At 51.8% G+C, this 27,168-nt stretch overlaps 1 protein-coding gene across 3 annotated transcripts in view; it reads right to left on the bottom strand.

Annotated features, from left to right (window-relative positions):
• Positions 1 to 27,168, bottom strand: part of LTBP2 (latent transforming growth factor beta binding protein 2) — a 73,634-nt gene that overhangs the window by 30,533 nt on the left and 15,933 nt on the right. For all 3 annotated transcript variants that reach the window (XM_065635595.1, XM_065635593.1, XM_065635594.1), the window contains exons 4-8: positions 9,379 to 9,560; positions 8,367 to 8,537; positions 6,566 to 6,766; positions 5,603 to 5,871; positions 3,997 to 4,099 (exon numbers count right to left, since the gene is read on the bottom strand). In XM_065635595.1, coding sequence (XP_065491667.1) covers positions 3,997 to 4,099; positions 5,603 to 5,871; positions 6,566 to 6,766; positions 8,367 to 8,537; positions 9,379 to 9,560 — 926 coding nt within the window. The remainder of the gene's footprint in view (positions 1 to 3,996; positions 4,100 to 5,602; positions 5,872 to 6,565; positions 6,767 to 8,366; positions 8,538 to 9,378; positions 9,561 to 27,168) is intronic.

Genomic DNA, 27,168 nt, shown 5'->3' with positions numbered 1-27,168 from the left:
CCCTCTGGGTACATAGCTTCACTTTGCCTTCAGTTTCCTTTATCCCCACCTGCCTGAGGATGGCCAAGGCTTCAGGGAAACCAGTGTCCAATCTGCACCCTCCCTGGGGTCTGTGTTGACCTGCAGCTTGGGTCTCAGTTTGGTTAGTTTCCATGGACCATCTCTTGACCTTGATCCAGCATGTCCTTCTCCACAGACCACTGTATAAACTGTATAGTATGTGATCTGGCAGGTAAGCAGAGTAGCTCTGCCCAGCAGTTTGCCTGCTACTAGCCGCGAGCATCCCGAGCTTGCCGTGGGGCAGGACATTGCTTTGGTGCAGCTTCTTCACCAGCACAGCTGAAATACCCTGCCAGTCCTTGGGCTTCCTCCCAGCCATGTCCAAGTGTCTCTACATCAGCTTCTTCCTCAGTTTCCGATTCTCTTTTCACTGTCAGTCTTCTCCAAGTTTTACCTTCCAGCTCTTGTGTCCTATCTCTCTGTTCAAGCCTTTCAACGTGTGCTCCAGCACCTCCTTCAGGTACTAAAGACCCAGGGGAGTCATTGGATGTCTCCATCTGATCTATCCTATCTGGCAGCGCAGCACATTTCATCCAGCCATCTCCAGCTAGAGCTGAAGGACTGCAGCTGCATGGCAGCATGCAGGTGTCCTGCCACCCTCCCGGGCCCCGCCTCTGGCTCATCTCTTTCTTTCACAGGTTGGGTGACAGCCTTTGCCCCAACAGCTCATGGAGCGGGGTCTTGGCTCTCCTATTTCTCCCAGGGCTGTCAGTGACATATCCTGGGGATTCCTTCTTCAGTTCTTACTTACATGAGCAACAGCAAATTCCCAGAGACTTGAATACCTGCTTGAATACCCATGTCTGTGCACACTTCTGTGAAGGGGCCTAACAACATACACCCTTTCAGCAGCAAACCAAGTAGCCAAAAGCCTGAGCAGAGCCTAAGAAAACCTCTGAGACTAATGTAACACCTGCTACAGAGATTCCTGGCCAGGTCAGCCCCACCTCTACTTTAATTCTGAACTCAGCTTTTAACATAGTCTCCTTAGGATGCAGACAAAGCATCCAAGTGCCTTGGCTTTTCTGATGCTGGGCAAAACATAAAAAAATAGTGGGGATTGGCCATGGCAGGTTCACTCGGACAGACGTCTGCCTCCGATTCTTCTTCTCTGATGTCTTTCCGCACACAAACACGTACCAAACATGAAAGCTGCAGTCGATGGAGACATCTGGACGTATCCAGACTCTACTAAGAATCAGTGTCTCGGGCAGACAGTCAATCCAAACAAGTTCTCCATTTGTCTAGCTCTTGCCTGGCTGCACTTCTGTACATTTGTAAGTGTTTACACTGAACTAGCTTCTGCCATTTCTGTCTCTGGTTGCTGGAATCAAATTCCCAGTGCTGTCAAGTCTGCTTTGGTGCACGCCTCCCTGGGACGCACGAGTGCACAGAGAAGTTCTCTCCAAAGACCGCAGTGCCAAGAAGAAAGCTGGAAGCATCCACTGGACATGTTATCTCTGTGCACGAGACACCAGGTCACTGAACTACAGCCCAGTGACTTTGAGCGAGCAAAACACAGGTCAGCAAGAGCAGGAGACAGAAAGCATGTAAGTGTGGGATGTGGCCTACAGGCAGGAATGATGTGGAGCGATGCCTTCCCACAGAACAGGCATGGACCTGGGAGCCCTGGCAGAGGAGGCACAGGGCAATGAGAGGTCATGGTGCTCAGTGGCTCTGTTTGAGTAGTAAGATCACGGAGAAAGGACTGTTTCCCTGGCTCCACTGTGGGGTGAGATCTCTTGTCTGAGAAGACAGCACACCAGAGAAATGCATGCCAGCCACCTGGGCTTCTCACTTCACAACAGCCGGGCTCCCTTAGGCTGCCTCCACTGAGCGTCTGCCTTCCAGCTCCCTTCACTGGCACTGTGCGGTGCCCTGCATGTGGGGTTAGTTACAGGGTAGTCAATCAGAGGTACCCAAAGGAGGAAGATACTTGCTCACAATTAAAGAGGATGAAAACAGCCCCTCAACTGGCCTGAACTCCTGGTAGAAATCAAGAAGAGCCATTTGGTCTCCAAGGGAGAACTTTATCACCCAAAGCCAGAGGGACTGAGAATGGGATTTTCTTGTGGCACAGGAAGACGGAAGACCCAGGGGGATACATTTTTCATATCCCCATGGAATTAATCTGAAAAAAGCCAGACAAGCATCTGCCCACTCAACAAAGACCAGCAGTGACAATCTCCCTTGAGTTTCAGGTGCTGTTGGGACACAGGGCTTGTGCTCAGCTGTGGAAGTGGGACTTGCTGGCATCTGGGAGGCATTTCTTAAGTGCATTTGCTCTGCTGGCTGGCTGACTGCAAGGACCACATCGGGTTATTTTGTGCCCATTTTCATGTCTTGGAAGCCTGTGATTAGAGACACATTTGGAAGCCTGAAGGTCTAAGTCTAGCAGAGCAATCAGTGCTGCAGCTTTGGCCACTGAGTGATGCATAGCATCCAGCCATGGAGAAAGAGAAAGGAGGTGCAGAGATTTTGCAGCCATATGCAGCCTAACTGAAATGTTAAGCAGCCCCCCTGCTTCCTAATGGGGGGAATCACAGAGGGACATGGCAAGTAACAGGGGGACTGCTGTGAGATGGGGAGGAGAAACTGTGACTAGGGATGAGAAGGCTGGGGACAAAGAGGAGGTGGCTGAGGCCCATGTGGGTCATTCCCTTGTTTATCCTGAACCTGGAGACCCAATGGTCACCCACATACTGCATGTGCCCAAGCGTGCCTTGGGACTGGCACAGGAATGAGGGCAGGCAAGCAGCAGCACGGCCTGGGGCCGCAGCAAAGCCATGCAGAGCAGGAAGATGACAGCAATCAGAGCTCCCCAGATCTGTGCTGGGTTCCAGGATGCTGACAACTTCGTCTGTGATTGTGAGGAATTTGGCTCCAGCCAGCCCTACCCCTGGCTGAGGAGGAATCAAATTGAGGGAGGACAACAAGATGCAAACAGCTCTTGGGAGTGTGCATGTGAGTGAGCAGGAAAGCCTCCAGGCACCAACACCACACTTGCCTGCACAAAACCTGCTGCCTTGGACACCTCCATTCTCCTCAGGGGTGAAAGTCTCCTGAACCATGGGGTCTGTTCACTTTAATCCTTCAATCCAGTGAAGGCATATGAAGGAGCAGCCAGGCAGTGATGAAAGGGTGCAGGCAGGGGAGAGGTGAGCAGCTTGCTGCCCGTGTTGCATGGGACGTGAGCACCTTGCTCTGCAGTTGACCTGGTCAGCACCGGCTGCCCGTGGGGCTGCCTCCCTCCAGCCAGGAGTCCTTCAGCACAGCCTCTCCACCGCAATGTGAGATGGGGGCTGTGGCGCAATGGGCCATGCCCGTCACAGAGCACCCTGAGCAAAGTGGCCAAGGAATCCCCATCTCCCGCTGGATCAGCTTGTCCATCTTCTGCACAGAGCAGAAACAGGGCTGGAAGCCCATGCCCCTGGAACGGACCCCACATGCACTCCTGCCAAATGTTTGATGTAGTGTTATTTCCAGAGCCCCTGCCAAGCCCGTGTTGGGCCCAGAGCAAGCCCGTAACTCTATAGGGCCAAGTCTGCAGCCTCCTCCACCGATCTAGGAATGCACCTTCTAAAACCACGGCCACTCTTTTCCTGTTTCTCCCTCCCAGTGGGGCTGGCATGGCGGGAACCACCAGGTGCACCAGGGTTTTGCAGCTTTGAGGATAAAGTGCTGAGTCGGGGGCCAGCATGCAAACCAGAGCACTCCTTGGGGCGGCAGTGGAGCAGGCATGGCCCTGCATGCTGCCCTGGACATGCCGCCTGTCCCCAAAGGCCTTGGGCAAAGGAGAACCACATGTCAGGGGACGGGTGACTCTGCTCCATGCCTCCTTGGCCGTGCAAGGCAGCCTGACCATGTGTGCTTGCTGAGGGTGTGGGTTGTGCCTCAGGCTGTACCTCGCACCGTCCCGGCAGCAGCAGCACTCACCTGGCCGGGGGGGACAGGCCTGGCACCGGTCCGCACCCCAGAAGAGCCCCACGCTGCCACAGCAGTCCTCCAGCTTGGTCAGCCCTGGCAGCGGGTTGGTGCACTGTGGAAAGAGAAACAGAGCATCAGGCTTCTGCGGGACAGGGAGGGGACATGCGGCTGTCCGCTGCAGCTGGCTGGGGCAGAAGTGGCAGGGCCAGCACGGGAGACAACAGTTTGGGGGCAGAGGCTGGCACAGCCCTCCTGGCACAGCTCCCCATCGGGACACAGCAGGACCCAGGATGCAGTTTAAGACAGTAAACAGTTGTACAGGCAGAAGAACACAAGTGCCTCAGCTGCACCCCTCAGAGGGAAAGGGGACATCAAACGGAGCAGGAGATGAACCAGATATGATATCACGAGGCAAAGCCCTCGGATCAGCCCCCGTGCCTGGCTGATTAGCCAGTGAAATGGGTGCACCACTCCAGCCCGGCGGGGAGCTTGCAGTCAGGCACTTTCCTCTGCCTAATGAATCTCTCTCTCCCGCTCCGCTCGCCGCCCCCCCGGCAAGGCCCTCTGTATTACAGGCTTCCCCATCAGAGTGGAGCCGCTGTGGCCCACAGGCCAGAGCTGGCCCACAGCCAGGCGTGCGTGGCCGCCTGCCCGGCGCTCACATACCGATCGGCTGGGCTGCAGCTGAGCGGGGAGAGGCGAGTGCTCACCCGCTTGGTGAGGTGTGAGCACAGCAAGGGCACCCCCCGCCGCCCCACTCACCACCCACAGAGCATCTCCCACTGCCTCTCTGGGCGTCCATGAGCATCTCCATGCATCACCATCTGCTCCCAGGGGCAGAGAGCCACCGACTCCCTGCGGAGGAGCAGGGCTTTTCCAGCCCCAGGGCCTGATCTCATTTATTTTTTGCGCTAGGGAACAGCTGAGATCACATCCCGCTAGGAACGGCTTGGATGGGAACAACTGAAGGATGGGATGAGAACCAGGAGCAGCCCCCCAGAAAGGGCTGGAGAGCAGTGGGGAGGGGGCTGAGTCCCAGGCTGCCCAGCCATGGGTCTCGCTGAGCACGAGCTGCTCCAGGGGAGCTCACAGGTGTTCCTGTGGGTGCCAAAAACCTCCGATGCTTTTCCAGTGACGCAAGAGAAACATATGGGGAAAGACAAAATAAGCAATTACGATGACTGTGGGACAGGGGTGGAAAGCCCCTCACGTGCGTTTGCTTCCCAAGCCCCGACTGAGCTGCCCAGGAAGGCACTGTTCCATGGAAATCAGACTTTCATTTATCGTCTGAGAGAGAAAGGAATTTTCCTATGTTTTATACGTTTCCTACAGTAATCACAGAGCGTGGCTGTAAATGTTGCTATAAATAGGCACCCTTTCTAAACGAGACTGTGTGTGAAAGCCATCAAGTCTGGGCTGTGCTGCCCCAGGGCACAGCCTGGTCAGGGCAAAGCAGCAAGGTCTCCCTGTTGGGCCAAAACAAGGCATTTTCTTCCCAAGTACTAACACATTACTGTCCGTGTCCACAGCACGTGGATGATGCCCACACTGATGCTGAAGAGCTTTACGCAATGAAAGTTGACCCTCCCTGCCCTGTAAGCCAGTGACCCCTTACCTGCCCATGGAGAGCCTCCCGAAAGCACCTCCCCAGCAGCCCCGGGGCTCTCTGCTGCTGCTGGCCACTCTCGGTGGCAATGCTGTTGCCGTTCCTGTGGGCATAGGTGTACCAGGGGATGGTGGCCAGCTGAGGCACCAGCGCTGCCTCCACGCTGTTCTCCTCTGACACTTCTGCGTCACCCCGCACCCTGGCCACTTGATGAATCTGCACAGTGGCTTCTGGAGGGTGGTTGATGTGGACGTTCACCAGGGAAGGGTTTAGGGAACCTGGAAGATGAGTTTATAATACAGTTGTGACAATCTGGCAACAATTTGGCACCTGAAGAGCATCTTGTCAGCAACCAGTTCACAAGGGAGGAGAGGTAGACTGACCCCACCAGGAAATCTAGAGAAAGACTGCGTCTAAGAGAAAATACTTCTCTGGCCTGAAAACAGGACAAACCTACCAGAAACATCCACAGCAACCTGAGCCCTTCAGAAACTGAGGGAACCACTTTTCTAACAACCTGCTCTGAAAAGCATAAGGAGCTAGTGGCCTCTTTGGGCCTGTTAATGAAGATCTGAGCAGCACCCAAGTTGGAGGACTCAGAAGTATGAGGGAGACCAGGACTTCTGGCAGAGGAATCCAGTACCAGTCAGGAGCCACCAGCACGGGAAATGTTGGCAAGGGTGACTTTTTTAACCTAGCTCCAACACAGAGTTTAGGAGTTCAGAGGATCTTCTGACTTGACACCCACTTCTCTCACCTGTGCCAGTGCTAGCCGCATCCATCCCTTGCTCCCTATAGCATTTCCCCCGTGCTTCTCAATTCCTGCACCCATCACCTCAGTTGCCTTTCGGTCCCCAGCAGGGCCAGAGCACAGCTTTGTGAGAGCAAGGCGTTGGTCCAAGGGCTCCTCTCTATGTCAGGTGCCCTGGTAGGCAGAAGAACGTGAGGTCTGGAGCCCCCAGCCATGCTCACCCAGCTGGTTGGACAAGGGCAGGGTGTAGGTGGAGTGCTTCATGGAGCTGCCAATCTGGGTCTTGGGGGCTCTCCCTCCTTGCTTCTTTTCCAGAGAGGGAGCCGGCAGGTGGCAAAATTTCCCTGTGGAGTTGGAGGGGCACCAGCACTCATCCCGGCCCACGCAGCGCCCTCCGTTCAGGCAGGGGATCTGGCAGAAGTCTGCAAGGCAAAGAGAAGTCTGCTTAGCAGAGAAACTGAGCCACTGCCTCCAGCCAAGGGGCGGCTGGTGGGAGGCCATGCAGCTGGGTCTGGGCCAGCACTAGCCCCATGATGCCTGAGGAGCAGACCCAGCACTGAGGTCAGCACCTGCAGCCTGGAGGCAGCCCAGGGTCCCTGCTGTGCACCACTGTCCAGCAAGTAGCAGGTGGGGAAGCTGGGGTCCTCCCCGAGCTCTGCTCAGGGTTGGAGTTGTGGGTTGAAGGTGATAGGTCCTCTTGTGGGCTCTGGGGCCTCAGCCATGCCCAGTGAGGCAGCCCCCCCAGGGCCAAGGTGGTGGTGCTGGCACAGTAGGATCCCTCGGAGTGGGGCAGGAGCTATGGCAGCCACACACGACCAAGTCAGCACAATTCCTTCTCTTCTGCATCGCCCCCTTCCCACTTGGTAGGGTTTTTACTCCCAGCCTAGAAGCGAGTTCAGTGGGGATGGGAGAGGCAGGAGAGAACGGGCACAGAGCCATGTCCTCAGAGCCTGTCTCCTGGCCAGCCCTGGCCCTGCCAGCAGCTCAAATGGGAGACGCATGGAGTGGGACACAAGAACTGTGAGCAATTCATCTGCACAGGCTCAGAAAAAGCATCCACAGATGAAACTGAAGTCACGTCTCTTCTAGCCTCATCAGATGCTTGGTGCAATCCAGAGTGTCTCTCAGTGTGAGTGACACTCGGGCAAGGCATGGGATTTCCTGACAGATCATCCTGACTCATTTCAGCGTGAGATGAGATGCTGTGGCTGCACATCCCAAGATAGCTTGTTAGGTTTATCCCAGGGGATGAGCTTCCACTCTGCTCCAAGCTCATTTGCTCAAGCCCAGCAACCAGTTTTGGAGTGAGCAGACATATCTTTTGGACTTGAATCTAGGCAGAAAGTCCCATCAAATCTGCATCAGTTGGTGTTCACAACAGCCAGACTTTGAATTCTCTCAGTGTTAGAAGAACTTGAGAGTTACAGAGGCTTTCAGAGGATGAGTCCCACCAGGGTCCTGCAGGCTACTCCCACCAACTGGCTCCAAGAGGGTGTGCCCAACCCACAGCTTGGTATCCCAGTGACCTGATGAGCAATTCCAGCAGCTCTGAAAGGCGAGAAGAGGTTTCAGCAGCCCTGTTTATCGGAACAGCTTGCAACCTGCAGCCAGCTCTCCTGGCTGCCACATGAGTGAAAGGAGAGAACAGGAGGAAATTAGGTGATGAAAGTCAGCCCTGAGACTGGATGCCAACAAAAGCAGTGAGCTGGCTCTGAGGAGGAGGGGGTGGCGAGGCTTGGCGGCAGGCCTGACTCAAACACATGCGTTCCCCATACCTGGGGGGGAATGGAAACAAAAGTTGCTTGCCCAGGAAAGAGAGTAACGAGGCAAGGTCAGTCTTCCTCCCCCAAAGACAGAGTAAGCCACAAAGACCCCAGGAGACCTCTTCCTAGACGCTGGGAGAGGGCATCTCTTCGCATCCCCACACCAGCCCAAGCCTCCAGTCTTCAGAGGCAGGAAAGGCAGAAGGAGGAGAGTGGGGAAGCGGGCAAGAAGATGGGCCAGGGGCCTTGAGGTACTCACAGATGCGGAAGCCAGACTTGGGATCGTGGTCGTGCCCGCCTTGGCTATAGAGAGTGGTGGTGTCTCCTTTCTCACAGCTGTTGTAGCAGCGCCCGCTCCGGCATGTCTGTTTGCAGATGGTCGGTGTGAAGACGATTTTTATCTTCCTAATCTTCTCTGTCAGGTTGGCCCCTATGAAAGAAAAGGACAGTGCTAAGTGGAAACAGCACCTCCAGGCCAGGCCATTGGTAATTCGCAGCTCAAGCTACAAAGCATTCCCAAGCAAGGAGGTATCTGTGTCCCTCCCTGGTACCGTGTCTCTCCTTGCTCCTGGCTCATTCCAGCCTGTCCTCTGCTCCAGCACCAGTAAGGGTTTGTCAGCACATGAGAAGAGGCCAGCAGTATGCTCTGCCTGCCCAGCTCATTGGCATAATTCACCCCATTTCAATCACCACTTTCAGATTACAGCTTCAGACAGGCTCACAGCCCTACTCAAGAGCTGAGATGCTACAGGGTGCCTCCTTGGGGAACCACGGCTTCAGGGGGAGCCAAGCTGCAGAAGACACTTTGCATCTGTGCTAGCTGGGGAGCTGCTGAGGCTCTGCCTCATCAACTGCACGTCCCAGCAGCCTGGCCTGATCCCTGCTCATGTCAGAAGGCAGCAAGGGGGCAGCCAAAGGGAAGAACTAGATGTTGGTTGCACAATCTGACCTCGAGGGCTGCTCAGACTGAGGAGGAAGCCGGGAGACACTGTTCCTACAGACAGGGAATCCCCCTTCAGGGCAGCATGCTGGGGTGATGTTCAGCACCTCTGGGGGGCATCTCTCACATCCCCCTGGCTCCTCTCCCCTGCCGTCAGCATTTTGCTCCTCTGATCTGTCCTTCTTCGGTAGGGTCCCATTCTCCGCCAACCCCCTGCAATGCCCATGCTGACCTTCCCTTTCCATTCCACCCAGCATCACAGTCCTGAAAGTCCAGGGTTTCTTGGGCCCTCCCCAGGCCACCAAAAGAGTGAAAGCCTTGGAGGACTTACCCCTTGCAAACAAGGTGTGCTCCTGGGAAACTGCATGTGGCCCAGAGCTGCTCTGCTCATGTCCATTCCCGTTGGGGAGAGCATTAGAGGTGAGTTGGCCATTGCTGGCTGGGTAGCGCCGGACAGTCCGTGATGGAGCTGTGTGCTGGGGGGAGACAGGAGAGCCAATTCTGCTCTGAGTCCTGTGGAAGAGAAAAAAATGAACCAACACTCGTCCCAAGTAACTGTGCTGATCTGCGGTGCCTGTCCACCAGGATGCCCTGCAGCAAACTTCAAACCTTCACTGCTGAGCTGCCTGAGCCACCACCTGGACACAGAGCCCTGCCTATTTGGGCAGGGTCCCACTCCTCACCTGCCTTCAGTCATCACAATGGCACCATTTCACTTTAGGGACTGCGCCCCACACCCTGAGCCTGGCAGAGCACAGTGCTCACCAAGACACTCTCTCTGGACCATCACATCAGGCTGCCCCACCACAGGGGTGCTCCAGCTGCCTTGCAGCACCTCTGCCTGCCCATCACACTCAAGGGCTGCTCCTTGTCCCACCACATCCCTCCCCCAATAAACGCAAGCAGCTCCAAATCAGCTCATTCTTATGGTGGGAGCTTTCTCAGGACCTGCCTTCACAGCCCCAAATGAGCACTGAAAAAACAGTGAGACAGTCATAAGAGAAGCCAGGCCAAGCAAATAAACAAAACTTGCCCCACAAGAGTCATAAACAAGAGAAAATGACCAAGAACTCACTCCTGTAAGTGCAGTTACAACTTTCTGCAGTAATTGCATTTATGACTTTTGGTATTTTCTGGGGACTAAGCATGGAGAAGCCATCCAGCTCACAAGGTCACACTTCTTTCACTCTGTGATAAAGCCATGTAGACCACTAGGCAGAGCTCTTCGCATTAAACTGACAGAACGGCACATCTTGCTCTATTGCACTCACACCCATTCCCTTTTACTGACTGGCAGCACTAAGCCTCCAAGAGGGTGCTCTGTGCTTACCAGCAAATGTGTCCCTCACTCTTACCCACACCACCTACAAGAAAAAGGCTTTAGTACACCAGGGGCCAAAATAGGTTGGCTGCCCGTATGCTCCTTCAGGTTCTTTGGAAGTCTGTGCGTTGGATTCCTCTGCAACCCAATCTGAGCACTGACAGGTCTTCTGCATACCCTGTCTAACACCTCCATCTCTCACCAAAGGGCTGGGGCAAACTAGCTCCATCCCACCGAAGTGCTCAGAGAGGTCCATCCCACTTTATGGTTGTCACCATTTTTCCTATCACAGTCAGCACGGGGGAGGTGTTTCTAAACCCAACATGATCGGATGATCCAATGAGAGCTGGCTGGCAGCAGCTCTGGTGTCCCTGGCTTGGATAGCTTAGAATAATGGTAAGATTTGGGGAGATGGAGAGGGAGCTAATGCTGTGCTGGTATTCAAACAGGTCAAGCGCAATACACAAGGTAACTGTCAGCCAGCAAGCCTGAAAAGATGATGCACAGGTCAATTAATTAGGAACTAAAGGAAAGGAATACAGAAGTGAGGTCAAGTGAGTTTACGGAGAACCACTCTTGTCAAAGGAGTCCATTTTCCTCATTCACTAGAATTACGTACACATACATCGACATGCTGAGAGCCCATGCTATTCCGATAAAAAAACAAACAGGGCAGTACAATGTCAATCAGGCACATGTGAAATGAATAACAAACTGGCTGTGTGACAGAACACAAGGAGCAGTTGTCGCTGGGGAGGGAATTAGATGGGTTCCAGGGTGATCAGTACGAGGCCTGGCACAATTCAAGGATTTCATCTGAAAATAAATATTTTTATTTCAAAATAAGCATACGATCTACATTGATAACGTGTGCTGCTGACACAAAAATTTGCAATGTGGTGTATCATGATGAGAACAGAGCAATCGCACAGAGTGGTTTGGATCAGTGCAGAGGGCAAATCCATCCAAGCAATATGGGATTTTAATAGAGCCAAATGCAGAATTACACTGCTAGGAAGAAGGAATGCAGGCAGCAGCTGCAGATAGAAGGAGACGATCCTGGCAAACAGTAATTCTGAAAAGATTTGGTGGGTAATGAAAAGCAACTAAATATGAACTGTCAGTTCAATGCCCTGACACGAGGGCAGTGAAACACTGCAGGAACGGGGAGGTATTTTTGCCTCCCTACACATCCTCATCATAGCAGGGTGTATATATGCTAAAATATAACATCTAGCTCTGATGTGAAATATATCACATCTTCTAAGGGATGTTGAAAAAACTGAGAGGATAAGGGAAAAAACATGGCAAAAATAATTTGAGGGCTGGTAAAAATGCCTTTCAGTAAGAAACCTAAATATTCAACCTCTTCAATTTAGCAAGGAGAGATGAAGAGGTGCTCTGATTACAGGGCACAGGTTTCTCCACAGGAACAAAACACCAGGTGTAAATCGCCTTGTAATCTAACCAAGAAAGGCAAACCACAAAACAATATCATCTGCAAACCCAAGCCAAGTTATTCTGTACTAGAAACAGCAGTATAGCTGTTTTCCTTCAGCTAAAAACACCTCACTAGTGGATTCCCCAACTCCTGATACCATCACTTCAGGAGAGGAAAGTGTGCTGCTCAGAGATGAGATATCACTGGAACAATAAAAATATAACTAAATAAAGATGGATAATCTGTGCTGTCCCAGATGCTATTTTAGATTATCTATTGATCTATTGATTGTTTCTGGCCTTGAACTGTAGGAGTCCAAGAATGAACAGTTTTATCCCAGAGACAGAAGTCCCTGGTCCAGATACTCATAACCTAACTGTTTCTAACACAGGAAAACCTTGAGACTGAGGTGGCTGAGCTGCTGGGAGGAGGCATGGACAGGAGTCCTACGGAGAAAACAGCGCAGGCAACCCGTGCTGCGTCAAAGACACCTGACTTTGCAGGTTCACAGGCTGTTTGGAGTGGAGTCTGGCTACAGGTCGTTCAGGGATGGAGACAGAGCAAGTGGGATTGGTCAGAGTACAGACGAATAAAAAAATTATTATCTGCTGATAAAAATATTTGCTGTCTTGTTAAAATCGAGATCTAAGCTGAGATGAGGACAGCAAACAGTGCTTGTTTTTCAATAACGAGCAAGGCTAACAAGAGTAATTGCAGAGAACATAACTTTATTTCAGTCTTACCTCACTCCCTACCAGCCTCTTTCAGAAGCTCTCCCGAGATTCCGCAGAGTATCACCTACCCCTGATGGCCATGGGGGCCAGGCGTGACCTATCCAGTCATTTCTGAGCAACTATTCCAGGCCTGCTGCTGGCGAACGAACTTCTGGTACCTGTTACCTACTGATTTGTTACCTGTTGTGCTACTGCTGGTTTTGTTAGTGTCAAAGATGTATGGAGCTCTAGGGAGGCCAGGTGAGATCTACCAAGCCCTGGAAGCCCAGGCACATTTGTTCTCTGATATCTGGCGAGAGACCCCAAGCATAGTCCTATAGGTGAACCTGCTTTAGCAGGTGGGTTGGACTAGATGATCTCCAGAGGTCCCCTCCAACACCAACCATTCTGTGTGTGATTCTGTGTGAATGTTGCTGGGGTTCCAAGGTCTTTTACTGCACAGATGGAAGCACCACAAGGTAAAAAGGTGAGAGTTCCCCATCCCAGCAATGCTTACTGTCCTAGTGCTGCTCACTTGAGGGCAACTTCAGCCCTGAGTTTTGAAGAGTTGCTGGGTGAAGATAACTCATGGCATAAGACAGTGAAATATCAGCTCTTGTGCTTGGAAATACTCATGTAATATCTATTCTTGAGGAAGGGAGCATGCTATGTGCAAGTACAGGGCTTGGCTGGGTGCTACCCATTGACTGCCTGAAGGAATTCCACCTCTTGGCTTTACAGACAACTCCTGTTATTCCCAGGATCATCAGATTTTGGAATACAAAACAAAACAAAACCAAAACTCAACAGCCAACATATGAAGGGCTTTAAATAAAATAATCATTACCATTTCATTTACCAAGAAAAGTGGAATATACACGCTTACTGTGAAGGGCAGTGCCAACTTCACAAAGGAAAAACAGAAGAACATTACTCTATGGCTTGCAACACTTGAGAAAAAGCCATCCTACTGGGATCCTGTTGGCAAAGCATTCCAGTGTGTGTCACAGCAGGGGGAGGCAGATTTGCTTTGAATTAATTTGTTTATTTGGTTCTATTCTAGGCAGATGAGCTCTGGGATTTGTAGACTGAGTTGAGTAACATCGTCCTACCCCAGGCCACAGAGATCAATGGCAAAGGGCGTCTTTGCCATTTTGTCAGTCCAAATTCATCCCCAAGTCATGCCAAGTGGCTGGCTCATGGTTAGGGAATACAAAACAGCTTATCCTCTCCAAACCTTCAGAGTCAGTCCATGCTGGGCAGACAGGGACTGGCTTGCTTGAAGGGTCTGACAGAACAGACCTCACCACCTCAGCACAGACCTGGCCAGAAGGCATTAGCAACCCCTAACCATCTGGTGCATCTTAATATACATGATGGGAGTTTGTCCCCTTCCCAGGGATCTGTATTTCCATAAGTTCTCTCCCTGGTATGGCTGCCCTAAGGGTAAGAGCAAGGATGGAAAACAGATGGGGCAGTTCCAGATCAGCAGAGTAGGCAGCTTGTCCTACCACTTTCCATGCCTCCACCTGCTCAGGGAAGAGGCACTGAAGAGGCAGAGGAGGTTGAGACCTCAAGGACTACATTCTGGGACATTTAAAGTCCCAAGGCTTCACATTCATTCAGTCTTCCAGCCTCCCTCCGTGTGGTATTACTCACTTCCACTCTCCCAGCCAGGCACGTGGCCAGCACAGATCTCTGCAAAGAGGCAGTGGTCTCTTCCTCCACAGGCGACCGCCTGCCAAGCAGCTGGTTTCCCTGCTCTTCATCTGTCAGAGCTGCTGACAGCTTTCTCCATGTCAGGCACAGCCTGTGGGGCAGAAGCAGCATGCAGACTCCTCAGACACCTCTCCTGGGATGTCCTGGGGCACTCAGTCCAGCTAACAGCAGCAGTGGTCCAGGGGAAACACGGGTCAGGGAGGCGAGGTAGAGGGAGCAGCGTTCTCCTTCCAGGGGCATGGATGTGTGTGCTCCTGTTGATCTCTACTAGGCTGATGACCATAGTCATCAGCACATGGAAAGTTTCACTTCTATAGGCATTAGGTGCTAACCAAAATTAAAAGAGGTTTGAGATGGGAGGAAGCTGTGCAGACAGACTGACCCACATCTGCAACAGTTCAAAACTACCCAACAAGCACTCGTAGCTGCCCTCTTCTGAGGTGCAAGTCAAGGACCCAGACTCCCCATAAGCCCTTGAGGGCACATGCCAGAAGTCAGGAGAACCAAGGGAGACCTGGTCCCTTACATTCTAGTGCTACTCATCCCTGCAGGACCCAAGAGATGCCTCTATGACATCCAGCAAGGGAACTGCACACCTACTGCTGAGCTTTTGTCTGTGTCAAAACATTTCATTTTAAACAGGTTTTATTAGCAGTTGTGCTCTGCTCTATATTTACCTTAGAGACAGCAGGCTAGAGAAGGTGCAAAAATGTTGTATTCCTCAGATGATGATGTATTCAAGATGAGGTACACAGAATCACAATAATCAAGTCTAAATCACTGAGACCATAGGGTCCAGAAAATAACACTGTTTTCTAACCCACTGTACATAGAAAGCATTTTTCAAATCTCAGGTCACTTTCAATGATTATGGTTCTTTGGGTAAGCAAAAGCCACAGGGAATCCAGGTGGGTGTACAGCTGTGGCTTCTCTCAGTGACCTAAAGCCAGGTATCCTCCTTGAGGCTGGTGGCAAAGGTGGCATACTCTTTAAATCACTTCCCTCCCCCCTGCAGCAACACCTCAGTTCTTTCCTGGATTTAGCTTCTGTCGGCTGCTCTTCATCCAACTGTTGACTTTGGCCAGATGCTGAGCTGGGAAACGGTGTTTATTTGTATTTCCGTAAAAGAAACGCAGAGCCAAGTGTCACAGGAGTATTACTGTTTTTGACTCCAGCCTGCCTCGCCCTGTCCCCAGCCAAAGCCTGACTGACCATAGCAGGGTGGATGGCCCAAGGCACTGCGGAGAGAATGATCCTGGACGGTGCGGTCAGCAGGGAGGGGTGCTAACCCCAGACAAAGCAAGAGCTGGCGAGATGAGGATTGGAAAGTTATTCTTCTAGCTGAAACAAATCTGCACCCTGCTGAGCATCAGGGAGAGGATGATAGAGACCACAGAGATCTAAGCAGTAATTCCCAGGAGGGCAACAACAGAGTGGGATGGCACTGGCCAAAGCAAAACTGAAGATAAGAGACCCTCAGAGGAGAAATCATCTTCCCAGAGACCAGGAACCACCATCCTGGGGCCCGAGCTTAACAAGATCCATCTCTTCAACCACAACCAGCCTGCTGCCTGGGACGGGACTGCTGGCTGCAGCCACCTGGCGAGGCAGCGTGCTGCCCCACGGGGCTGGGAGCAGGGTCCCATGGAGGGGACCTGCCGCAGCACCAGTATGTCCACCCCAGCTCCTCCAGCCCGCAGCCTGCACATACGGCTCCAGGTTGAGAGGGCTCAGCCAGGACGGGGGCTGAGTCATGCTCAGTCCCTGATAACCTGCCAGGACAACAGGCGGGTTCTCCCCTGGTTTTAAACACTGAACAATATACTTGGTGTCTATCTTGTATGTCCGCCTGTCCCTTTGGCTAGACGCCCTCTCCGCTTGGGGCCATGGGGACCAAAATCAATGATTCACTTCCCCCTTTGTAATGCTCAGCAGTTGCTGATTTTCCACTAAAGCATCGCAGAAGAATGGGCAGCCTCAACACCAGCGTCTGTGTCTACAGGGAGAAAGCGAAGCAGCCAGGCTTGGAAAGCAGCAAATTGACCGCAGACCAGAAACTTCCCCTTTCTTGGACTCCAAACAGGTTCCTCAGCAGGCAGACGGGATTCATGGCTCTGTCTGCGGGCCCCAGAGCACAAGAGAGGCACTGCTTAGAGAGCACTCAAGTTTATCATCAATTAGCTCACAAACACACTGACAAGGAAGACAGCTCTGTTAGGACTCAGGGAGGAGGGGGGAAACCACGCCATACAAGGCACCTGACTTCAAGCCCACCCACGTTATGTCCATAAATCTTGGCTCAGTTTGTTATGCCCACAAGCAACAGAGATAGCTCTGAAACCTGCCTACTTTAGGCTTCCTGCTGTCCCTCGTGCTGCTGCCTTCAGCCCTGGTACCCCCCGTGAAAGTGAGGGAGACACCAAAGTCCTAAGCCCCCTACTCCTCAGGGTTTGGTGGAAGGCAAGTGAAGTTCTCCTGCCCAGAAGAAGCAGCCACCAGCCTCCCCCACGCAAGATACCTTCCTGGCTATGCCAAGCAGGACCTGTGCACCATGAAAGCCACAGGAATGACCATCCAGGTGCCTTCCTGCCTGATTCACAGTCAGACACAGGCACCTGGACCGTCACAGGCACATTGAGGCGAGTGGCAACCCTATTGCTTAGCACAACAGGTCTCAGCTGCCAGATTGTCCCTTCGTGTGTTCACCCGCCCCCTCATCATGCCACAGGCACAGCTGACACATAGTCAGGTCATCAGGCAAACAGGACAGGAGTCATCCACATCATCCCTCCTCTGTAAGACCTTGAGAGCTCCTGTGGGCAGAGGTGCCCCTCACAACACCCTCTGCCTTGGGCACAAGGACCACTGCAAAGCAGGGCTGCACAGGCAGGACCAAGGACCAAGCTCCCTGCCCCACATGCACACTCAGTGCCGCTGGCATGTACCCAGGAGCCACCTCAGTCCAGCACCCAGGTGTCAGCACTGTCCCTCACCACGTCTAGCCAGAGGCTGTCACAGAGCCCATGTGGCTCTCATTTTGGGCTCTCTCCTGTGCCATCTTGCAGCGGTAACTCCGGCTCCCTGCTCTGACTGACATATGCACCAGTGGCTGGCCGAGATTTCTCTGGATCTCTCACTACAAACCACGGCAACAGATGTCCAAGTTCGTGGCATCGTAAAGTCTCCAGGTGTCTGCCCCATACCACCAAGCTCCTTCCCTCCACCACCACCACCACCCTGGCGTTTTCCTTCCTCTGGCCCCCAAAGCAATGCCGGTGCTGTCGGACCAACCGAGCTGGCTCCCAGCCCAACGTGTAGTGCATGAGAACAAAGAGGGAGAAGGCGATGGGCTGTGAACTCTATTTTTGTCTGCTCAGAAGTTGCCAGACACCGCATAAATGAGCCTCTCTAAGCACACAGACAGCTAACAGGTTCTTTTTAACCAGTCTCTGGGGATCTAATTTGCTCCTTAGCCAAAGTGGCTGCTCGCACGTCTCTGCACGGCTCTCTGCTGACATTAAATGCCCTTCCCTTGCCACACGTGCCACACATACCACCTGCCACTCTGCGAGTGCTCTTCTTTGCTCTCGTGTATTAGTGAGTGAGCAACTGACTCCCTGGCAGCAGTCCTGATCTCCAGGCATGGGAACAGCACCTGCCTGGCCCAGCGAGGCTGCAGAAACGTGCCCTGCGCAAGGGCACGGCACGGGGCTGTCAGCAGGAGCAGCAGATTGCACCCTTGGTTGGGTCCATCGGACCTTAGTGCTGACCCATAAAAGGGCCAGAACCATGACTTCCAAATGCCAAACATGATGAAGAGCTGTTCACAATCTGCCCGCCTCTGGACCTGAAATGCAGGCCAATGCCTCCCAGAAAAATCAAAATGCAGCCTGTAACCACTCTGAGCTTCAAGTGGAGCCAGCAGAGGAACCAGGCCAGGCTCCTCGATTACAAATGCCACATCTGGGCCAAACCTTGCACACTCTATAGTCTAAAACAGGGATTTAGAGGGAGGCCGGGCGAGCTACCTCCCCTCTGGCAGAATTGCCCTGGCTGGCCTGCGTCGTGTGCGGTGAGTGGTAGGCGAGACGGGCGGCTGTGCAGCCCTCCTGTCCTCAGCTCAGCCGCACGCTCCTTCGGGCTGGAGCGGTGAGAAAGCTGCTCCAGCTGGCTCCTCTGCCTGCTTGCAGGGGCGGGTGTTGAGCAGCATGATCAACAGGCATGGCACTGCTGCTGCTAGACACGGTTGCACAGCTGCTCTCATGCCTTGGTGAGAAGAGACCCATCCAGAAGTGTCCTAACAGCTGCCATCACGTGAAGGTCCCCATCAGTGCCATCATCTGACCACAGACATCAACCCACAGCTGCAACTTTTGCACCATTACAAAACCGTGTGTGAGATGCTGTGCGGCATGACCATCCCACAGAGGGTTCAGCCACCACCACCAGCCACAGCAAAGACCTCACTGCCCCTCCTCCTCCCCTCTGTGTCCTCCAGTACAGTGAGCAGCAGGGTCCTCCCTGGCAAGGGGAAGGACCTGTATTTTAGGGCAGAGGCACGCAAGAGGACGGGACAACATATCAACCTGCTCTTGTGCCCACAAGCACCCTGAGATCTCCAGCCCAAAGGGCCCTCTGTCTCCACAAGACACAACAACTGCAAGCTGAGGACCTGGCCCCCATCTAATGAAACGTGCTGCAGAGGCATCAGCCAGAGAAAAGGTCAGCCCTGGCCGTGGGGAGGTCACTCGTCTCCCCCCTATAGCTGGGAGAAAATAAGCACTCTTGAGTTTCATTTCCATTTTGTTGACTAGCAACACTCGCCCCCTCCACCAGGCTGCCAACTTCAAAGTCCTGAAAAAACACTTTACCCTATTCATCCTAGCACCCACACATTCTCTGGTTAGAGGGGGGAGCCAGCTACCTGCCCCCCGCTTTGCACGGGACATGGAGAGGGCAGGCAAAGCCTCTCTCATCTCAGGCGTGTGAGCGGGATGAAGACCTTGTGGCTGCACACACACACACACACAGAGGGCATGGGAGCAACAGGGTGCAGAGGAGACGTGTGTAGTCCTCTCATCTGGAAAAAGGAAGGCTTTCATCTACAGCAGGATGTGCTGGGAAGTATCCCACTCGCCCTGGGAACACTCTGGATCTAAAACATATTTTAAGCCAAAATAATGGTTGAACACCCAGCAGGATGCCTGCCCTTTGGATCTATTAGCTCTCCTCACATCTCTCTGTCCCCAGCCACACATAGGATTCCCTCACCTGCATCACTCAAGCTTTAAGAGTTTTTGTTGGGATGTGACACTTTGCTGTCCACTCTCAAAGTCTCAGCCCTGTTGGGGATTGAGGAACGAGCATCCTCGTGGTTTTTATTCTGCACTGTTCTGCAGTGGCTCCATCCCTCCAGTTGCTTCAGTAGCCAGAAGACTAGAGCCTGGCTGGGGACCAGGAGTGCTCCTGACCATGTATGCATGATGCCTGGTGGCAAAGCTGGTGCTTCCAGGGGTACCGTGACCACGAATCTGCTCTCACACCTCTCCCATGAGGCCTTCAGTATCCACCCTGAGGACTGGCAGGAAGGAGCAGGGTTCATGGCACCCCCGTCGGGAAGGGATCCGGAGCAGGCGGAAAGGCTTGGCAGCACCTGGGCTCCAGCTCCTCAGCAGCAGAGCTCCAAAGTGATGGAGAAGGCAGAGCTCCAGCGTCATTATCAATCTGTCATTACATCCCTGGAAGAGTTCAGCACTTTGCTGTTATAGAAAGCCTTGTAGCTGGAAAATTAGCATGGCCACCCTGTCAAGGCTACAGGCAACCTAATACACCCTGTCTGCCCCTTTCAGATAGCCTCAGCCTCCGAGTATGCTCCCCATCCTTCAAGGCCAGTGTTTGGCTCAGTTTTGCAGATGTGGGTCTGTTAACCATTCCCCTCAGCTCCCTCCCCCCTTTTGTAGTTCTCAGAATTTCTTCCAATTTGTCAAGATCTTTTCTGGCAATAAAGAATACCTTGACTCAGTGCAGGACCCCAGGGTGCATGGGAAAAAAACCCTTTCGACTTGGGTCTTTTGCCTCCAAAGTCCTGAGCGCCGCCAGTCTCTCATATGCAGCCGCACCGTGTTACTCTCTGCTGTTTAATTTGCTGTTCACTCCTACTCTGCAAAATCTCAGCCTCTCCTTCTTCCAGATTTCTTCCTCCCATGGAGGATTTTTTTCCTTCAACTGTAACAGATAATATTTTTCCAGCCTGAACCTCTTCTTAATTCCTGCCTATATGTTTAGTTTCTGCATGACCCTGACAACAGCATCCATGCAATTGAGACAAAAATAAGGTGGTGCAGAAAGCAGGGTACCAAAGCCTTCCAGCACCAAACACTCAGGGCAGCATTTCTCAGGATGCTTCTGAAGAAAGAAGAGGAGAACAAGCGTATTTTATATGGACACTTTTGAATCTCCATTTCAACTGCTCCTTGTACCAAATCAGCTTCAGTTCATCCCTTGTGTCCTGCTAACACTTGGTGATTTATGGAAAACACTTGAAACCAAAGGGAACAGCTTTGATTTTGCTTAAGTACCAGCTTAAACCAAATAAGGCAGCATATGGTCAGGTATGAGAAACTGCAACGTAATCCATATGCACAAGGGAGCTGAAAGCAAGCGGTATGGCAATCCTAATTCAGGCATCAGGAAAAAACTCTCCAGTGTTTGATCATGTGGCCTTAGCGCTCTTCTAACATCTTTCTTTTTTATACAACTGCTATATAAATTGTGTTGTCATAAATGTCCCAAATGATATATGTATAGTATATAAAATAGGCTATAAACTGGATTTTCTGTACTACCTCACCTACCACATGTACAATGCATTTGCTCTGCACTCTGCTCTCTTGCTTGTAGTCTCAGACTAAGATGACAGCAGCAGCATTTTTCTTTCAGTTAGAAAGAAAAGTGCATTTGAACATTTTCTCCCAAAACCAAGAGGCTGAATTAAGCTACAGGAATGGCTCCCAAGGAGGTACAGATGAACCAGGCCCAATGTGAAGACCATATTTGGAGTTTAAAAGGAGCCTGAAAAGTCAGCTACCCTCCTGCTGCTCTGAAGCATATGCAACCCCCTAGAAAGTAAATACATAAAACACATTAACCAGAATGGTGCTGACAGCTTTAAAACACTAGAAAGTAGAGCAACTGTATCTGGTGCCAGGCTAGAGAAGGTATATCATGTAATTGAAAAATACAATTATTTTTATATAAGAAAAACGACATTTATGCTCCTCTTGGGTAGCTTGAGTTTTCCTTTAGGTTTCCCAGCCAGCTTGCCAAGGGCTTTCAACTATGTCAAAGCAGCAGAGGGGCCGAGATCTGGACCTTATGGAGATCTCATTGTCCTGAGTGGAATCTCTTTTCGCATATTCTCACACAGACTGGCACCAGCTTCTTAGTTTCAATTTTTTAACAGGGTCTCAGATATGTACTCAAAGTTGGCTCTGGATCAAGGAATGTAAATGCTTGGCCATCTCGTGAAAACTGTATTGCCCAAGCGAAGCACCTTAGAAAGCTGCAATTAGGGTTTAGCTGCAGTGGAAAAATATGCAATTCAAGTAACGATCATGAAGACGCTGCAGTGGCAGAAGGCAAGGCTGGCACTAGTGTTTTACCCCAGGAATTCAATGCCACGTGCTGTGGATCTCCTAGGCTGTTCCCATCCCAAGCAAAGTAGGAAACCTGCCATGGGAATGCGCTTACACAGGGGGGCTTCTCAGCCAGGGTCAGCTTTTATTTGCTGTTTGGGTATTAATAAATTGTAACCCTCATGAATGTAAAGTGAGTGACAGTAATAAGTGAGCAGAAGAGCAGGAGGTAAGTTCAGAAGGTATGTGGCTAGTACTATACGTATTGCGGACAAACAGTCCTGGACACTCAGCAGCAACCCAAGTAAGGCAGTAAGAAAGCTCCACTTTTTCTCACACATGTGGAAAGTTCAAAGCTGGCAAGACAGGAGGCTCCAGATTCTGCTTTAACAATTAAGACAAATCTGCCTCTATTCGGAGCAGCATCTTTAAACAGCGAGTGATCTTTCAATGAACTTGCATTTTATCTGCTATCCTCAATGACAACAAGGTAATCAAGCTGATTTTGTCAAGCCACAGTTCTCAGTGTTGTTTCCAGTGGCCACCCCAGGGTGGAGAGCTTTATGTCCACCCATGGGCTCCACTGTCCTCTGCAAAAGACATGTTAGACATTTGACTGCCACCAGAATAAGAGCTGGTTTCAGCCAGTTTTCAAAAGGGGGGAAATACACTTTCCCCATCCCACAACCTCTGCCACACACTCAAGATTCTGCCTTTTGCTTGGTCCCTGCTGTTCTCATCCTTCGTTCACAGAAGAGAGAATAGAGATTTTGGCAGAGCCTCCCTACTGGCATCAGGTTCCTGCTATCCCCAGGCCAGGGGCGCTCGCCACAGTTCCTCAAGGGCTGCATGTAGCCCTTCCTCTTGTCAGGAAGGGAGGAGATGTCTCCTCCAGGGTGCTGGAGAGGAGGCTCTGAGATCAGGAGTCTGTGGGACGGGCATGTTGCAACTCAGCCTTCTTCCTTTTGTATCTTGAGAACACCAGGCAACTCCCAGCAACTGCCTTGCCTAAACAGAGCCCTCTCAGAGGCGGCTCCCTGCCCTCAGGAGCTGAGCTGCATTAAGCTGTCTGCACAGTGTCTCAGCACCTTACACCACAGCTATGTCCTTTTCCCTTGTCCGGGTTGCTGGGAAAATGCTTTGCAGGTTCCAGTCATCTCTTCTGTGAAGAGGAAGGATGCTTTGCTTGCCCAGTGGCCCTTGGCCAGCACACACATCCCATCTGGGCAGCACAGCTCCCTTGTGTAGATGCTGGTTACAGATTTATGCCCAGCACTCCCGCAGGAGGGACCTTCTCAGGTGGCAGCAGCGGGACCCTCCTCACACGCTGCCCAGAGTCAGAGGCAGCTGGCCATCCATGCCAACAGCAACGGACAGGGGTACAAGCCCTTTCCACTCTCTTCTAAATAAACAGGAATTCTGCTCATACTCCAGCCTTAGGAAAACAAAGCTGTTTCCATTTAGCTCAGCTTCTGGGCTGAGGCGCAGCTCCACCCGCACAATCATCCATCAGGGCTTTGCTTCTCCGGGCAGAGATTCAGACTGAGATCAAGGAGAGGGAGGATTTGCAGCTAGTCTATGCTGGGAGGGCCTCTAACATCCCCAGGATTTTGCTCTCCAGAGCACTCCCTGTTCCAAGCAGCACAGCGCTGGGGCCTCCCAGCTTCTGCAGCAGCTAACAAGTCCCACAGGCTCCCGCAGATGCCTGGTTCTAAGCCTCTGCTGAGCCATGGCCTGCTGAAGGGGCTTGGGAAGTGGTACTCATTGCTCAGCCTGTATTTTAAGGGAATGAAAGCTTGAGCATCACCAGCTCTGGTGTCAGCAAGGTAAACCCAGAGCTGCCCTTCTAGCTGTGTCTTCCCCTGGGCAAGTGCTGAGCTCAGGTAAGGCTGGGTGTGTTGTCTTCTTCAGTCCCAGGAAGAAAAGGTAACATGCACCGTACGGGCAAGCCAAAGATGCAGTGATTTTTCCCTGTCTCCCCTCAAAACAGAGGCGCTGATGGCTACATGTAACATGGCAGAACTGACACCCGTGCTTAGCATAATGCTCAGGCTGATGTCCACGTCTCTTTCTTCCCAGGACTGCCAGCATGCCCAGAAATGGGTCCATGACAGCTGCACTGGGAATGCCCACAGATCCATTTGCTAACCTTCACATCTGCCAGGTGCAAACACAAACCAACCGGTACAACCAGTTGCATATGACTGGTACAACCCTGATGGTCAAGGAGCTGCTACTTCTCACCAAGGCTGGGGACAGAAGCCTGACAGTAACTTATCTCCTGCTGTCACAGTCGTGTTTCCTGGGCTCTCCTGGCAGGGAAGCCAAGAAGGCATCATTGCTTCTGCTTCCAAGCATGAACTCTGGAGAACTTGAGCACATCTGTCAGAAACAGTACCATGAAAACAGGCAGCTGCCTCATCATGCTTTTCACCAAGTCTTTATAGGCTCCTCCAGACTTCCAAAGACTTCCTACCTCCAGAGCAGGCTACTCTCCACAGCAAAGTGGCAGTCATTATAAGTAGCAAGGCCAACTAGCTGAGGATAAGAAATAATTTTAAAGCAGTCCCACAACTCAGGCAAGTGGGGAATATTTTGGTCTAGGCAGTTCCTGAATAACCTAGGAGGCTGCTCTCGTGACTCTCTCTGAAGACTTGATTCAGAACACACTGAAATCAAAATCAAACCCATCTCTGCTTAGCGAGCAGGTCTCTGGGGAGGATTCATGGGTTTTGTTGCATATACGGCACCTAACAGAGAATTGTTCTACTGCATTACTTCAGAGCTTCTGATTGTTATCTCCATACAAACAAACACAAATAAAGCCAATATACACACAAATAAACTAAAGGAGGGAGCAAATTCACTCATGTGAGGATTGATTTCCTGTCTTAGCAAAGCAAGATGAGGCTTAGAGGTCTATAAGCTTCCACTCTTGTGCAACTCCTCTTTGTTAGCAATGTGAATGTGCAGGGAGGTTGGGGACTGGTTGTTTGTCCTGTATCTCATAGTCTTCTCACAATCACTGACCACTAAGAAACCCAAAAGCTTCTTCTACCTATTCCTTATCAACATATCGGACAAGCAAGCCAAGTGCTGTGGAAGCATGGCAGAAAAAGTCAGTGTCCCACCAGCACAACCAATTTTTATCTAGGAGGAAACCAAGGGCTGGAAAACCCAAGCTGTTCCTCTCAGACTTGACAGTGAACTGAACCGCAGTGAAGGTGACCCTGAGTTTGCAGTGCCTAAGAACTGATCCTCATACTTGCAAATATGAGCAAGGTCTACCTAGTTCTGCAAAAGGCCAATTTGCTTTTGCTGCTGCAGCCCAGTTGCATGGAGAAAGCCTGATACAGCAGCACAGAAATTACTTCATTGTAGCACAGAAGTAGATGCTGTTGTAACTGCAAGAAGCGGGTTCCAAGTTCAGACAAGTCTGAGAGCATGGTTTTGTGAGACAAATGACCAACATAATAAGTAGTTTCACCAAAAGAGGAGTCCATTCCTTTTCTCCCCCCGCAACGCGATTCTGTCCAGTCCTTCTGGTTCTCATGTAATCTTTCAATAAGTCAATTTAGTCTACTGAAGTGGCAGAAAATGGTCCTTATTTTACTGTGTTATTGTTGAGCCAACTTACCCGGGTGGCAGATGAGCACCAAAGCCAGTGCAAGGGCAGCAGTGGGAGGGCACAGCTGGGTGCAAGAGCAGTAGGACCAAGCCTTCAGCTGCAGACACTCATTCTTACCGGCTCCACAGCTGGCCCAGAAGTTGGCAGGCTGAAGGGGCACTCAAAAACTTTTGGGAAACAACCCATCTAACAGCAGCAAGACTTCTAGGTCTTGCCAGTTGTCTTGCCAGTTGTCTGCGTTATGTTATATGGTCCACAGACAGAACCCAAGCAACTGAATTGTTTGGGAAAATGCCCAGGAACTGAAGTGAGGTGTTTTGATGCAGACCGATGCCAGGGTGCAGGCAGCCCCACTCCTGCCTGCACAGCGCCACGACGCAGCACCCGGGCAGGAAAGGGACAGCACAGGACAGCTCCAGAAGGCCGTCAGTGGTGGCCATGTCCCAGAGTCCTACCTGTAGCCATTGCAAAGGACAAACATCAAATACTCGTGCTGAATCTTATGGGATAAGGCAACGTCCTATGGCCTCTGTGGGGGGAAGGAGGAAAGGCACAGCACTGTCCTTAGTAGAGTCCTGTTTCCTTGGGACAGTGCCAGAGGGTTTAAGGTACAGCAGGCAGCTGGGCACTCAGCAATCCCAGCCCAGTGATCACTAGTCGCTGTGTCTGACTGTCAGGACAGGAATGCTCTGCCAGTGCCTGCACAGCCCCGCGTCCTCTGCGCAGAGCCTGAGGTCATGTTCCTTACTGGGAAAGCCTTCGACAGGTGCTGGATCTCCGAGGGCGCTGCCCTCCCTCCCCTCCAGCCCTTGCGCACAGAGCGGTGGCACAGAGGGGTAGGAGGGGGTCATGGCTGCGGGAAACTTGTCAGCAATGACCAGGATTGCAGACACGTGCGAGGGCTGCGTGCTTGCTCGGCCACTGAGCCTCTCTGGGGGCAGCGATGACAGACAGGGACGTGGCCACCTCTCCCTGCTAGCATCGCCTCTGCCTTGCCTGAATTTGGTTCCCATCAGATAGTCTTTCATTTGGGCACCAAGATATGCTGGCTTCAGTGAACTACTTCATGTCAGTCAATCCTTGTCTGCCATTTGAGACCCTCCAAAACTGCAGATGGCCAAAACCGTCTAGAAATGTCTCCAGCCTATGTATTGCCTTTGCTTCAGAAGAGACAGAAAGGCAATAGCTACTTCAAGTGCAATAGACACTTTAAAAACAACCCGTGGAAATACAGAAAAAAAAGGCCAACCTGCCCTTTCCTCGAGCAGCTCTAAGTGATGCTGACAGAGAAAGTCAAAACAACTCAGAGAAGAAAAGGAAGCTACCTTCTGGTTAGGTACCTGTAATTTGTTGTAATGTCTTCTTGAGTGACTTCTGCTGAAAGCCAGGCTTCTTGCTGGAAGTGAAAATTCTCTGCTGTGGCGGCTACCAACAAAACCAGTCTTTCTGGCCCAGTAACTGAGTGAGCAGTAGCAAGAACAACATGGGCCTCTAGGGGTGGTGCAGACTAACACTTTGTGCCCATGTCCATGGACTCTTAGAAGAGTGGAGGTGATTTTTTTAAAAACACAAATGTGTGGGTTGTATAACAAGCAGGCACCATTCCCATCTCTCCATCCCCACTGAGCTGCCTGCACCACAGAGGTGCTTGTCAGGGAAAGGCAC

Source organism: Caloenas nicobarica, chromosome 5, assembly GCF_036013445.1.
Source record: "Caloenas nicobarica isolate bCalNic1 chromosome 5, bCalNic1.hap1, whole genome shotgun sequence".
In the NCBI taxonomy this organism is placed as follows: domain Eukaryota; kingdom Metazoa; phylum Chordata; class Aves; order Columbiformes; family Columbidae; genus Caloenas; species Caloenas nicobarica.
The sequence above is the reverse complement of the archived record's forward strand: the minus strand, read 5'-3'. Positions and strand labels throughout refer to the sequence as shown.